Source organism: Cannabis sativa, chromosome 9, assembly GCF_029168945.1.
Source record: "Cannabis sativa cultivar Pink pepper isolate KNU-18-1 chromosome 9, ASM2916894v1, whole genome shotgun sequence".
In the NCBI taxonomy this organism is placed as follows: domain Eukaryota; kingdom Viridiplantae; phylum Streptophyta; class Magnoliopsida; order Rosales; family Cannabaceae; genus Cannabis; species Cannabis sativa.
The window spans coordinates 2779263-2795544 of record NC_083609.1 but is presented as its reverse complement, the minus strand read 5'-3'; the positions used below and the strand labels follow the sequence as shown (position 1 = coordinate 2795544).

The 16282-nt window shown below is 32.3% G+C and overlaps 2 protein-coding genes across 2 annotated transcripts; one reads left to right on the top strand and one right to left on the bottom strand.

The window, feature by feature from the left end:
• Positions 1 to 292: 292 nt before the first annotated feature.
• Positions 293 to 2370, bottom strand: LOC115721851 (HVA22-like protein c). Its single transcript, XM_030650937.2, has 5 exons — positions 2214 to 2370; positions 2099 to 2125; positions 1869 to 1991; positions 638 to 887; positions 293 to 547 (listed from the first exon to the last, which is right to left on the bottom strand). The coding sequence occupies exons 1-5, from the start codon at positions 2282 to 2284 to the stop codon at positions 476 to 478; spliced, it is 543 nt and encodes a 180-aa protein (XP_030506797.1). The 5' UTR covers positions 2285 to 2370; the 3' UTR covers positions 293 to 475.
• A 5344-nt stretch (positions 2371 to 7714) lies between these two features.
• On the top strand, positions 7715 to 10381 carry LOC115721849 (membrane protein PM19L). The gene is made up of 3 exons (XM_061103813.1): positions 7715 to 7912; positions 7993 to 8170; positions 9920 to 10381. The coding sequence occupies exons 1-3, from the start codon at positions 7783 to 7785 to the stop codon at positions 10173 to 10175; spliced, it is 564 nt and encodes a 187-aa protein (XP_060959796.1). The 5' UTR covers positions 7715 to 7782; the 3' UTR covers positions 10176 to 10381.
• Positions 10382 to 16282: the final 5901 nt, after the last annotated feature.

The window sequence follows — 16282 nt, the reverse complement described above, 5'->3', positions numbered from 1 at the left end:
TTGTGACTAAAAATAGCTGAAATAGTAATTACAAAAATCATAATTTGTTGTGATTAAATGCGTTTTTAGTCACAATACTTGTTGTGACTAAACTAAATTAGTAACAACCTATATCTAAATATTATATTTTAATCACAATAACTTTTTCTTGTGATTAAAATTTACATTTAGCTATAAATTTTTTTATGTTATGATGACTAAAAGTAGGTTTTTTTTTTTTTTTTTTTGTGAGACATATCCCTTATGAGATTTTGAGAAAAACAAATAAACAAATAAAAGTTTAAGAAAGAGGAGCAAGAAAGAAGAAAAGATCATATTCATGATTCTCCATTCTCCTAAAAGTTTAAACAGAAGCCAACATTGCAGATGATATATGTAGCATATATTCTGAGCTTGAGTTAGATATATAGATACATATAAATTAAACATCATAATAATAATAATAAAATCTTAGACAAACCACAAACTAGCTAACTCAATACATATAATCATCATCAAAGATGGTGTAATTGTTATTGTTTCTCCTTGTTCTTGCTTCTCTGTCAGCCTACAATTTTAAATCAAGAGATTATTAATTATTACCTAATAATATATAGCATATTTAAAGTAAGTGTATATAAAGTATATAAATATATACCTTGGTAATAAGTCTTTCAAACTCTTGAGTTCCATGTTGTTCAATATACTTTTCAGCAGCAGTTAAGATGTCATCTTGCTTTCGAAAGATGTTGTTTTTATTTCGTGGAATATACCAAAGTTGAGCAGCATGAGGTGGGTTCATATAGTATGGTCTAATATAGTGCTTATAAACATATGCTGCACCATTGAATTGTGGTAACACTAACCAACACATCAAAATTAGCTTACCATATGGCCAAATGGGGAACCTAATAATCAAGAAACAAGAAGAAAAAACATCAAAACTTCTTTCATAAAACAATGTTTATGTTGCAAATACTACACAATCATCTTTAACCTTTATTAACAAATCTCTTGAAATTTTAATTTTGAAAAATGTTAAAAGACATTAGTGGTGTCTAACAGTATACTATATAATAATATCGTTATTAGTCTAACTAATTGTATCGAGTTTCATATAGTTTAATGTAATCATTTTTAGAGAGTATTGCTAATCAATCGCAAGACGATATGTCTAAAAGTGATAGACACTATTAATATCTAATAGCAATGTATTTTAATTTTAATTAAGATGTTCTTGAAATTTTAAATTTTTAGGGGGAACACTTCAAATCATGAGGTCCACACCCAAGACCCCCACCTAGAGCCAAAAAAATCTTTTGACAAAAAAGGTCTTAAATTTATATTTTAAAATATCATAATTTGTATTATTTATTAAAAATATAATTATTTTTTAATAAAAATACCTAATTTATTTTTTTAAGATACTATAGTTAATTTTATTAAGAAAAAAAGCTTAATTATAATTTTAAAATACTATATTTTATATTTTTACCACTATACATAAAACTATAATTTTTTTATATTAAAAAAACTTAATTAGATTTTTTAGCCCAAAACTCCAAATTGACTTGAGAGGGGCATGCTTCAAACATTTTGAAATCTCAAAGAACAAAAAAATGTTTAATAATAAGGGTAATTAAAAAATTATCTCATCATTATATATAAACATAAAACACATGAAGTTGATATATGAAAATCTCATGTAGTTGTTGATATATTATAAGTTGTACTAACTACATAGAACTATATAGATTCGTTCTTATTATAAGGTTTTATTCCACATTATTAATTTAATGACTAAATTAAGACATCTTACTAACACACCACACACATTAGCTAATATTTCAAGAAAGTCTTTATATATAGTAGAACATTAGGTAGCTCACCATTCAATGAGTCTTGCAAAAGTGAGCTCAAAGAGTGTAATCATAGAATAAAGAACCCAATAAGTAAGCCATTGTTGATCATCACTACGAGACTTAGTCTCTATGGCCTTGATTGAAGCATGCCTAAAATAACACCAAAAAAATCATATGCATATAAATTGTCAACAAACAAACCAAGAAAAGAATTAGCCATATATAATATTAATATGTGTAGAACACTTAACACTTACAGAGGATAAAGAAGAGAGATTAATGGCCTGCAAATTAATCAAATTAATGAGAATCAAAATAACATGTAAGAGCCTTATAATAAGAGAAGAGAAATGTAATTAGTTGAAGACATACAAAGCAAGAATGTCAAAGTTCTTGAGCACAACTTGGAGAAAGTTATCATTGTTCCCAGAAGAAGAGCCCATTTTGTTTTGGCATATAGACTATAGAGAGATTGTAGTGAGTAGAGTGAGTAGTTTTACTGGCCATTTCTTAAAGGGTTTTTTTTTTTTTTTTTGTGGGGTATGAATGAATGTGTTTAAAAAATGATCTGAAAAAGAAAAAAGGTTAATGTGAAAAGTTGACTATGGGGACCTCTTTAGGGACTAATAATTTACTGGAGAATATGTTGTACACAAGAAAAGAGGCACCGATTTCTTTTTAACTTTTATCTTTTGTGGTTGTGGTTGTGGTTCACAGCAAATAAATAATACATCTATTTTACAATGTCACACCTTAACTGTCATACACAAATTATAATGCTTCAAATGACTCATAGGGGTGTTTCAGGTGTTCGTCAAACTGTTCACACTGTACAAACTGCTTGCACTGCATCACACCATATAAGAAATGTGGTTGGAAATCTTTTATGCTGTAGTTGTGGTGTGTAAGTTTACTAAACTGTGCGGTTTGTGATTTTGAATTTAATAATTGTAATTCAAATCGCACTGCATTATATATTATAAAGTTACTAATTTTTGCATTTTGATTTTTATTTTATTTTCATATAAGAATAAATATATGTAATATGTGTATATATAATATTATTTTTTAGATACAGTTTAATATGATAACTTGATGATTATAGCATATAAGTTATGATGTTGAAATTTTAATAAGATTTTTTTTGGTAATTTATTAGATTGATTTTTGAAGTTTCATTATAATATTATTTAATAATGATGATAGTGTAAACTGTTCAAAGCGCATCGCACCACACTGTATTTTCGCGGTGTGATTTTTGCAGTTTTTAAGATCTCACGATGCAGTTGCAGTTAGAGAAATTAAAAAAACCTTATATGCAGTTTGATTTGAAAGAAAGATTACAACCTGCGCCACTCGCACTGCGAACACCATTATTGAAGCTGATTATCCATTCATTTTTTTTAAAAGAAATATGCATCTTCATTAAATTAAATCATCCCTAGCTAATTAAGGATGAAATTTCAATAGGTAAAGAGTTCCTACTGAAAATACAATCAACAACATGAATAGAGGAACGTGCTAAAGTATGCAACACTCTATTCGCAGATCGTTTTACAAAATAAATTGAAATAGAAAAAAAGTTCAAATAACATTGTCTTACAACCTTGAGTTAAAACCCCATATGGAGATGTCATAGGCTTACTCGACTTCAAATCATGCACTAAAGTAAGACAATCCGTTTCCAAGATCACACTAGACCTAGCTTTCCTTTTGATCTAACTCAATGCCTCTTTAAGTCCCATAGCTTCAACCAAGAGTAGCTGAATCAGATGTGACAGTCAGTAGTCCCGTGATCCGTAAGGGAAAATATCGGGTAAGCTGTGCAATCCCACACCGCCTGGGGAAGGTCAAGTGTGATGATTCTGAGACTGTGTAGGTATGGGATTACACAGTTGAAGAGGGCTTAAATGGATTGATTGGTACTACCTATATCAACAAGGTGCATCTTGTTTTTCGGTAGCCCATCTCGAAAGAACTCCACAGTTAAGCGTGCTTGGCTTGGAGCAATTTCAAGGATGGGTGACCTCCTGGGAAGTTTTCCCAGGATGCGTGCGAGTGAGGACAAAGCACGCTGGAAACACTCGTGTTGGTCTGTAGGGCCAGTCGTCAGTCCATCAAGCAGCCAAAGTGACGTACTCGTGTATAAGAGTCATTCTTTCCGTGGCTGTAAGGACCCAATGGAGGCTTGAAGCGGGGACGTTACAAATGATATCAGAGCCTTGACCCAGCCAGAAGTGTGGTTGACGAGGACGTCGGACCCCGTAAGGGGGGGTGATTGTGACAGTCAGTAGTCCCGTGATCCGTAAGGGAAAATATCGGGTAAGCTGTGCAATCCCACACCGCCTGGGGAAGGTCAAGTGTGATGATTCTGAGACTGTGTAGGTATGGGACTACACAGTTGAAGAGGGCTTAAATGGATTGATTGGTACTACCTATATCAACAAGGTGCATCTTGTTTTTCGGTAGCCCATCTCGAAAGAACTCTACAATTAAGCGTGCTTGGCTTGGAGCAATTTCAAGGATGGATGACCTCCTAGGAAGTTTTCCCAGGATGCGTGCGAGTGAGGACAAAGCACGCTGGAAACACTCGTGTTGGTCTGTAGGGCCAGTTGTCAGTCCATCAAGCAGCCAAAGTGACGTACTCGTGTATAAGAGTCATTCTTTCCGTGGGTGTAAGGACCCACTGGAGGCTTGAAGCGGGGACGTTACAAATGATATCAGAGCCTTGACCCAGCCGGAAGTGTGGTCGACGAGGACGTCGGACCCCGTAAGGGGGGGTGATTGTGACAGTCAGTAGTCCCGTGATCCGTAAGGGAAAATATCGGGTAAGCTGTGCAATCCCACACCGCCTGGGGAAGGTCAAGTGTGATGATTCTAAACCTGTGTAGGTATGGGACTACACAGTTGAAGAGGGCTTAAATGGATTGATTGGTACTACCTATATCAACAAGGTGCATCTTGTTTTTCGGTAGGCCATCTCGAAAGAACTCCACAGTTAAGCGTGATTGGCTTGGAGCAATTTCAAGGATGGGTGACCTCCTGGGAAGTTTTCCCAAGATGCGTGCGAGTGAGGACAAAGCACGCTGGAAACACTCGTGTTGGTCTGTAGGGCCAGTCGTCAGTCCATCAAGCAGCCAAAGTGACATACTCGTGTATAAGAGTCATTCTTTCCGTGGGTGTAAGGACCCAATGGAGGCTTGAAGCGGGGACGTTACATCAGACCACAACAACTTTTCTAAAATGCTTCAATAGCCATTCCCAAAGAGTCTCTTACCACTATACCGAACCCAATTAGGCTTTTATCTTGAAAAATTACACCATCCACATTTACCTTGAGATTAGTAAACATAGGTGAGGTCCAATGCTCAGTTACCTCTCTTCAATCATGATTTAAAGAGTGCATTTGAAACTTTATTTGAGCATTACTCCAGTTCTCAAAGTTGAGTTTAGGTAACAACACAATCTCATCAATGGGTGATTTATGATTCCACACTTTCTTATTTCGATGCTTCCACTTCAATAACAGTTGTAGCTGACCAATGGGATAAACCTTCTTGAAACCAGACAACAAAATAAGCTTGATTATTTGTTACTACTGCAATACCAATTTTCTACTAGTAGCCTTGAGCCACTAGACAAGTAACAAACAAGTGAAAAGCGGATTCTGAAGCTTTACTACACCAGGGACAATTCGAATTTAATTGAACATGCCTAGCTAGTCAACGCCATAGTAAAAAATCAAACAAAAAATTAATCGAGATTTTGAGATTCAAAAATTCTCACAACAACTCCCACCACCATGTCAAAAGATAAGACATATATTCAACTTAAAAATGTGGATGAATGAACTGTTTAATGTGTTGTTTACTTTGAAAATCTTCACTTCATTATAGTTTTCAGTACTTCATGATCGCGAAGATTTGGTGGGATGTGTGTGTTTCTTTTTTTTTACCCTTACTCCTCAAGTAGGCGAGGTGGATTGGATCCATGGGTTGCTGCTCTACTGGTTGTTGCCTACCTGCATTCTAATTTAATTGATTGCAAAGATATGGAGCATTACGATTCAAATGCTCGCGCAAGTCTAATTGTTTACGATTTAAATGCTCGCGAAGGTCAGGGTCACGACGCCTTTGGTCATAGTTGCTTACTGACCTTGTTCCCGAATAACTTTTGGATTGGTAGCTTTGAGAGTTGCTAATGCTCTCCTGATCATCTTGATAATAACATCACGATCCTCCTTCATTTTGCGTTTGTTTGTCACGCACATGAGTTTGAGTTGATCTGCTTTGCCCGTGGGTCCTTGATCTTGATCCACTTGGATCTGTACTCAACCCTGTCTCTTGTGGCTCTTCTCGTACTGGCTTTCTCCTTTGAAAGAGATTTGACACACGATCCCTACTTAGGTAAGTGTGTGTGCTGTCTCTATCATTGCAATTACGCCTTTGTGGATGCCTTGGAGGTCGACCTGTCCCAGACCGGTTTCCTGCATTCCTTGCATTGTGTTGTGGAATTCCTTAGTTTCCAGGTTGTGTTTGCCTGGCATCTATATTCATGCGAGTGGACTTTGGAACCTCGAGTTGTTCATTCTCTTGACTTGCATATCCACAAGAAGTTTTTGGATCAGTGGGTCGAGTCTCTTAATGTCTGGTTAGGATTCTTCGGGTTGAGTGAACTTTTTGTGAATCCATAGGAAAAACAAAAGAAAATACATAATCTATTCATATGCTTACAATAAAAATAAATGATATGGCATTTTTGTTAAGTGTATTGGTATATGCAGAGACAAACTGTTTTCCATTTAGACATGCAATCCCCACCTCATTAAAGCTGAGATCCTATTTTATGGAGAAAATGTGTACCTAAATGGTTCTCAATACTTAGTATAAGGTCCTTGACCAGTGACTCCCATTTTTCAAGTTAAATATTATAATTTTTTAATTTTTCATTAAAAATTTATTTATTGGCCTCTCTTTAATTTTTTTTAGTACTCTGCCCCCTTACAAATACTTTCTATCTCTGTCCCAATTCATTGCATGAGTAGTTTATATATTTGCTGCAGGAGAAGTTTGGACATAGTAAATAAATACACAAATATGTGGCTTTAATATTTGTAGTATATGGAGAAATTGGAACACATCATCACACTACGTAATACAAGAATAAAGAGAATTAATTTTAATAACGTCTAACTTGCACTTTTTTTTTTTGAAGTTATTAAGCTCTATTCTATATATCTAGCTTCTATCTCAACAAAATTTATTGTATTATTCACTTTAAATTTTATAGTTATTAAATTTTATTTTTTAAATTATTGAGATTGATAAATTTAAAGAATTTTATTTAATTTTAATAAAAAAAAATCTAATATGAATAAAATTTTGATTTAATACATAAAATATTTGAGGGATATAATTTAGTAAATATCAAAATTTAAATAGTATATTTAGTACATAAACAATAAAATTAAATAAAAAATTTTAAATTTAATAATCTTAATTAAAAAAAAATTTAATAGTAAAAAAAAATTAAAAATATAAAAAGAACAAAAATATAAATAACCTAATAAAAAAATAAAAATAACATTTGGTGAGAGTACATAATACAATACAATGCATGGTCCACCCCACCATAGGACAAATACGCACCGTTTTGATTGAACTTTCGAGATTAATCCAAAGAAATCAAAAAGTACTAGACTCGTTCTTCATAAAAAATAAAAAATATATACATTTATGGAGACATCGACACGTGTCCCAACACCTGTACCCAAATATTCCACATGCAAATCCTCTTCTATCACCACGTGTCAAAGCCCTTGTATTTTATACATATTTTATATCTATATATGTATACATTCCTATCCAAAACTTTTAATTTATAAACTCATCAACTACGTAGTACTACGTTACTTCAATATTTCATTAGTAAATACAAAAATATGGCTCAAACAGTTGGAAGAAACATTGCAGCACCATTGTTGTTCCTTAACTTGATTATGTATTTCATTGTTCTTGGTTTTGCTAGTTGGTGTCTCAATCGATTCATCAATGGCCAAACCAACCACCCAAGTAATTAAATCCATTAATTATCTAGTTAATAATAATTAATTGTAAATAAGTGGTATTATTAATTTGAATTATTATTTCAGGTTTTGGTGGAAATGGGGCAACAATGTTCTTCTTAACGTTTTCTATAATGGCTGGTGTGGTGGGAATAGTGTCAAAATTTGCTGGTGGAAATCACATAAGGGCATGGAGAAATGATAGTCTAGCTGCTGCTGGAGCTTCTTCACTCATTGCTTGGGCCCTCACTGCTCTTGCCTTTGGGTAAATTTTTAACCAATTTTACTGTTTTTTTTTTTTGGTGATATTTTTAGGGATTATGATTTGCTTTTTTTAAACATTTTATTTTTAGTTACTGTAAAAAAATTATTTTTATTTATGGTTTTTAAGGTGTACATATGGCTTTCTACTCAAAAATAAATATTTTATAGGAAAATAATATGGTTTTTAGGGTGTACACTCCCTAATTAGCCATAAAATAATATGGAAAAAATTTAATTTTAGAGTAACTGGTTACTCATTTGGTTTGGTTCTGGTTAAATTTTTCAAATATATTTTCTAGAATTTTTTTTTGTTAAATTATTTATTTAGCACACATAGTATTAGTATAAAAACTCTTAAAATTTATATTTTTTTTCTAAAAAAAATTCTTCAATGGATCTTGTAGAAGTTTTAAGGAAGGGAAATTTACATGGTATACTAACTTTTGTTAATTTTTTACAAAAATACTGTCAGGCGATATTTTTTACTTTTTTACTGTGTTTTTTTATAAGTTTCATACTGAGTATACTGTGTTAAGTTTTCACTGGTGTTCTACTGGTGTTTTGTCGGTGTTCTACTGTTGTTTTGAGTTATTCTGCTTTGTGTTTTACTGGTGTTTTATAAAAATACAGTATTTTTGAAAACTTTTCTGTGTCACAGTATTTTTGTAAAAGTTAATCCAAATTACAGTATTTTTATAAATTTCCCTTAAGGAATTCTATGATATTTCACCATTATTTTTCCATCTTACTAATGTGACACTACGGTTGCTTGTCCTTTGATAAGGGCCTCTAGGGCCTGTGATAGAGCCCAACTTAATAAGCCCACCCCAATTTTTAAAAATACTACTTATTTATACACTTTCGAATTATGAATTCGACATATTATTTGAAAAAAAGTAGGAGCAAAATGGCAAAAATTTAAAGTAAAATAAGAATTTATAGGAAAAGTAAGTATACTTATAAACAAACTTTTGTGCAAACATATTCACTTTTTATTTATTATTTTATTTTTTACTTTATTTTATTGTTTTTTTAATTTATAATTAATTTTATAGGTTATATATATGTGGGTAAATACTATTTTGGATTCTCTGTTTTACAAAAGTTACTAATTGGACCTTGTGTTTTGTTAAATAACAAAATGGACTCTGTATTTTTAAAAATAGTACAAATAAGACCCTGAATTGATTTGTTGTCAAAATAAATTTTAATTATAATCCGATCTAAAAGTGTTATATAGTGTTATATGACAAAACTGTTTACATTTTTTTGTATCTATTCGTATTAAGCATCGTCTTCAAGTTGGTTTTATTAAAAAAAAAGTTATCAAAAATTAAGCTCAGGTTTTATTTTTACTATTTTAGAAAATACAGGGTGTTTTATTTTTACTATTTTAGAAAATACATGGTCTATTTTGTCATTTAACAAAACACAGGGTCCAATCTGCAACTTTTGCAAAACACAAGGTCTAAAATAGTATTTTACCCGATATATATATTCATTATGTGTAATGGGAATTACCACTAATTTTTTTATTATTCGTTTGGCTAAACTTCTATTTTGTCATAGTTTTGTATTTTTTTTTTAAAAAAAATAACCATAAATCATTTTAATTTTCACCTACAAAATAGCAAAATTGTTACATTAAGTGTGTAATACAATTTGGAATTTAAGGTAGAGTTATTAGTATCATAAATCATATGTTTTTTGTTTTATTTATTTATTTATTTGAAATTAATTAATAAAACAGGTTGGCTTGTAAGCAAATCAACGTAGGAGGACACAGAGGTTGGAGACTGAGGGTGTTAGAAGCCTTCATAATAATCTTAGCTTTCACTGAGCTTTTGTACGTCTTGTTGCTTCATGCCGGGGTTTTCAGCAGCAAGTACGGCCCGGGTTACCGAGACACCGATTACGGCCTCAGGGAGCCCGGAGTTACTACCGACCCCGGCCTCAAGACCAGTACTGCTCATCATGTTCCAGTTACTGCTACATCTAGGGTTTAAAGTTTCAATATAATGTAATATTTTATATATTATTATATGTAGTGTTCTGTTTCAACATATGATGATGATCATATGTTGTACGTACGTATGTTTTATTTATTTTGAAGTTGGGAGAATTTAGTGTTTTTTTGTTTGTTTTGTAAAAGTAGATATATAAATATATTTATGGATTCGATAGTAATTAACTCTTGCAACTGTTGTGTGGATTTTGTACAAAGCTTATATATATTTCAACTTTATGAAGTAGTGCAGTTATTATTAGGTGTAACTGCTATAACCCCACAAATCTGGTTTGTTTGGAGATAATTGTTCTTGACTATGTATATATATAAATATCCGCTAAAGAATTTTGATTCTATGACCAAAAATGGCAGAGAGATCAATTACTCTCATCTTAGTAAGTGAATTGATATCCTATAATATATATATTATATTCCATGCATTTGCCCCAATGAGTACACGAAGGTCTGTCCTAGGTACCAGATGTCTATCCTATTAAACATGAATCATCAAAATTCTATATATATGTACGTGATTAATTAATTAAATGAATATTGATGAAAACTAATATGGACGATATATCTATAATAAACATATATATTTTGGCAATCGCCATTAATTATAGTGTATGCAGTGATAGAGCTAACACAATATTTTATCTCATGAAAACTAAAAATACTTAACTCTATTAGCTGTTGTACAGGAAATAAATTACTATAAATATATTATGTCTCTTATAAATACTTAACAAATAAATGTAAGGTCCCCGCTTCAAGTTTTTATTGGGCCCTTATACTCACGGACTAATGGCTCTTATACACGAGTACGTCACTCTGGCTGCTTCCTGGATTGATGACTGACCCTACAGAACAACACAAGTGTTTCCAGCGTGCTTTGTCCTCACTCACACGCATCCTAGGAAAACTTCCCAGGAGGTCACCCATCCTTGAAATTGCTCCAGGCCAAGCACGCTTAACTGTGGAGTTCTTTCGAGATGGGCTACCGAAAAACAAGATGCACCTTGTTGATATAGGTAGTACCAATCAATCTATTTAAACTCTCTTCAACTGTGTAGTCCCATACCTACACAGTCTCAGAATCATCCCGCTTGACCTTCCCCAGGCGGTGTGGGATTGCACAGCTTACCCGGTATTTCCCCTTATGGATCACGGGACTACTGACTGTCACAATAAATTACCATCATGGTCATGCAGTACATCTGTTCCAATCTAGACCTTATAGTATTAGTAATCTTCTTCACCACATTCCTCAACATCTCATCTTCAACACAAAGAATGATGGACTAGCCGCCTTTTTGAGAGAGATGCCCCAATCTTTTTGTTCCATATATACTTGCTAGCTTGGTTGCATCTTTTGATAAAGCTTTTTCCAATAATATGAGATTTTCAACATGAGCTCTCATCTTCTCTCTCCATAAACAAATTTCTCAATGTCTACCTTGACAGAAGTCATCTTCTTGGAAAATTTTCCAAGATCCTGCTTTCCATTATCACACCCTTGAGATTGATATTGTTCTAACTTGAGCTCTAATATCGCTTTTTTTGAATGTCGGATACCATCTATCTCCACATTGATATGATATTTTCGATTTGGACTTAAGCCCTCGTGAATTTATTTTTTGGCACCGTAAAAGATCTTATACTAATAAAGATATTGTACATTCTTATATACTCATGATCTTTCCTATTTTTAGCTATTGTGAGACTTTTGTTGCACACCCAACAATCTTCCCCCTCAAACAAAGGACCACACCTTATAACTCACTTAAAAAAGTCTTCCATCCGTCCACTTTACTTCGAGAGTTATTGCTCTTTTCTCAGGCCAACTCCTCCAGAGCACATGCCTGTCTACCAGAGTACATCCACAGATCCCATCATTGATGTGCTTTTTTCTCAGCCCAACTCCTCTGGAGCACATATCTTTTGGAGAAAAAAAAAACCTAACTTAACTAACTAATCAAAGTTGTCCATGTAGGCAATCGAGTGAGGTACCTTGAAACCAATAAGCTAGGGACATGTGGCATGTGACTAGGATGAGTTAAAACTAACATGTGTGATAAAAATAAATATTCTATATGATCAGATTTCAATTCACCGAATAATTCATTTCTTGATTTGATTTTTTGAATTAATTATCAAAAAATTATGACAATTAATGTGACACAGATATTGATGGAATATCGCACCTATAAATATAGAGTCTCAGTTAGTAAAATTCATCTAAGAGAGTAAAAGGTGTTTGGAAGTCCGAATACCCATATTAACTAGTTTTTTTTCTTTTGTAGATCCAAAACTCGTGTGAAATTAAAGCTCAAAAATATCAATAAGTGAAAGTATTTCAATCTTTTCTGCAAATATGTTTGATAAAACTTAAATCATTTTTATACAATACTGCCCATTGTCTGGCTCGCGGTGTTTGTTATTAGTCAGATTGTATTTTTGTTAGTAGCAATGTTCCTAGGGCTATTAACACTGTTGTAAGTGCCGATTTGACATTTTTATTTTAATGAAGTTTTCTACTTTTCATTCAAAAAAAAACTTAAATCATTTTTATATAATTATTCATATTTTCCTTTAAGCTTACATACCAAACAACGGGACCAAAAGTAATTTATAAAATAGAAATTTGCATGTTACATCTCCCCTAATTAGTAGTTTTTTATTTTTGTTATCATAATACTTTTGGTCAAGCAAATGAATATTTTGGGATGAAGCTTTGAAATCACAAGAGAGAATATTATATAATTATTTGAATGATATTTACCAAAATAACTATTAGGCCATCTCATTTCAAAGTAAACTAAATGATTAAGCGCATTAATATTTGTAGGAGACATAAAAACACACACATATATAAAAATTGATCCAAATATATAAAAATATGATAATGTAATGTATGCTTAAAAGTAGTGAGAACGAAATATGCCAAACCATGTCTACTTCGGACCTTTAGATTATATCACCATTGATCTTATTGACAAGCCAATAAAAGCTAGTGATATTAATTATACCAAAATAGTGACCCAAAAAACTAAAACAAAATTATTATAATTAAACAAAGATATTATATATAGTCAAACTATACAAATAGTCAATTAAACAAAGCATTTTGTTTTTGTTAATATAGTGATTCATAATTTTGTTAAAACTTCTATATTATAACTTGAATGTCGTACGTTTTAATTTAGAGAATATTTTAATTAATTTGTTATTGTGTTTGGTAGCAAAATTTGATAGTTATAAAACTTCGTCAATTTCCATTTGAAAGAAAAGTATCACTATATATTTATCATTTGAGTTTTGAACAATAATATATATATGCACACACAAATTTAAAAGGAAATTTGATTTTATATACTTAAAAAATTAAAAAATTTTATTATTAAACCAAAAATTTAAACCCTAAAAAAATTATACCTTTTTTTTCAAAACCCCAAAAATACCCCCTCACAATTCTCTCTCTCTCTCTCTCTCTCTCTCTCTCTCTCTCTCTCTCTCTCTCTCTCTCTCTCTCTCTCTCTCTCTCTCTCTCTCTCTCTCTCTCACCCCAACCGCCCACCCTCACCACCACCTCCGACCTCCATCCTCCGACCTCCGACCCTCACCGCCACCTCCGACCACCCGCACCAACACCCCGACCCAGCCCCACTCTCTCGGACCGCCCAAAAGTCGCACCCCGAAAACCCTCTCTCTCTTCCTCTCTCTCTGAAATCGCAGAAAAAAAAAAATTCTCCAGGTCCGATGGTCGGACCATGGGTCCGATGGGGTCCGACCAATCGGACCCATGGTCCGACCATCGAACTTGGGACAATTTTTCTCTCTAAAAACGCAAAAAAAAATAAAAAAAATTGCTCCCGTCCGACAATCGGACCCCATCGGACCCATGGTCCGACCATTGGACCTGGGAGCAATTTTTCTCTCTGAAATCGCAAAAAAAAAAAAATAAATAAATAAAAAAATTGCTCCAGTCCGATGGTCGGACCATGGGTCCGATTGGTCGGACCCCATCGGACCCATGGTCCGACCATCGGACCTGGATCAATTTTTTTTTTCTGCGATTTTAGAGAGAGAGGAAGAGAGAGTGGGTTTTCGGGGTGTGACTTTTGGGCGGTCCGAGAGAGTGGGGCTAGGTCGGGGTGTTGGTGCAGGTGGTCGGAGGTGGCGGTGAGGGTAGGAGGTCGGAGGATGGAGGTCGGAGGTGGTGGTGAGGGTGGGCGGTTGGGGTGAGATAGATAGAGAGAGAGAGATGATGCAGAGAGAGAGAATTGTGAGGGGGTATTTTTAGTTTTGAAAAAAAAAGGTATAGTTTTTTTATGGTTTAAGTTTTTGGTTTAATAATAAATTTTTTTAATTTTTTAGGTATATAAAATCAAAATTCCCAATTCAAATCCCTAGCTCACATGTAAAAAAATTACCAATCAATAATTATACACACACAAAAGAAAAAAAAAATGACAAAAAATTAAAAAAGCCAATTTGGATGAACAATAATCATTAGTATAGATATTTCTTAGTATTATTTATCACGAATCATTTTTAATATTTAAACGAATTGTTCTCAACTTTAATAAGTTTTTTAAAAAGTTAAAAGCTGAAGTAAAACTTAACCAAACGGTTCATAATAATAATAATAATAACAATAAATTTTAATGACATCACGATAAGGTGATAATTACAACATTATTCAATATATATAAATAATAATAAAAATAGAACGCAATAATATTATATAGATTGCATTATTATTATATATAATATTGTATAATGTACTAAATATATTAATAATTACTGCTCAACAGAATGAAAGGAATTGAATAATTAATATGCAATTAACCTAGCTAGCTCCTTTTTCCAGAAAGGTCAAATAAAATATATGAAAAGAGAAAGAAGAAGAAGAAAAATAATTGAAAACAACATATGATATATGCATGAAAAGATGATTTGGAAGAAGAAATAAATAAATATATATAAAAAAAAGAAGCACATAATTATGAGGTTGAGGAGTTGTTATGGTTTTTGAATTTGATGGCAATGTGTGCCTACCCAAGCGTGTGCCAAGCGTGTACTTCAAAAGTGAAAGTACTAACTAATAAGACAAATTAAGAAGACTCAAAATGCATAAATAATAATAATAATAATAATGATGATAATAATAATAAAAAAACTAATTAATATTTAAGATTTTTGCTCACTAAATTTTAACATGTATTAAATCATATTTTTTGAACTTTTAAGGTCGTTAAAAATTCTTCCTAAACTATTGAAACTGTTAGATTTAAGGATTTTTGTCCAACTTTAGTAAAGAAAGTCTAACATTGATTAAAATTCAGGAAGTATGATTTGGTACATATCGAAATTCGAGGGACATAATTTGGTAGATAGCAAAATCTCAGGAGCATGATTTAGTACATAAACAATCACTGAATGAGTAAAATTGAATGGAATTCGACAAAAATTTTTAAATGTAACAATCTCAATAGTTCATAGAAAATTTTTAGCGGACAGAAATATTCAAAGGGCATGATTAATTTGGTACATATGTCAAAATTCGGGTGGCAAAAATTCTAATTAGCATTTATATATTTATAGTGTTTAATCCCACCACGACGATGTGAGGTTAACAGTATTATGCTAAATTTTTATTTTAGGCTTACATTAAAGTTTTATTGTTTTCTTAAAATATGGATTTGATGAAAAGTTTTTTATTATTTTAGTTCATATAGTTAGTGATCAATAATTAATAGCTTTAGTATCTATGTGAAGTTTAGTTGAAGCAAAAATATAAGTTTTTCTAGTCAACTGAAGCTTTTAATGATGAGGCCTAATCCAACTAGGGTTCTGTTGCTAGATTACATCCTTAACTCTATAAATACTCATCACAATTGTATGCTTTTGCTAATCAGTTGATCAACTAGCTTCTATTCTGTTTTAAAAATCTAGGAAGACTTAGTAAGTTAATTAGTATTGTATTGCCAAATCTTTGTTATTGTTATGGATTAAACATGTTTGTTTTATATATTATTGAATTACTTATATAGTGTTCTAAATTGTATTCAATATAGTTGTGACAGTCAGTAGTCCCGTGAT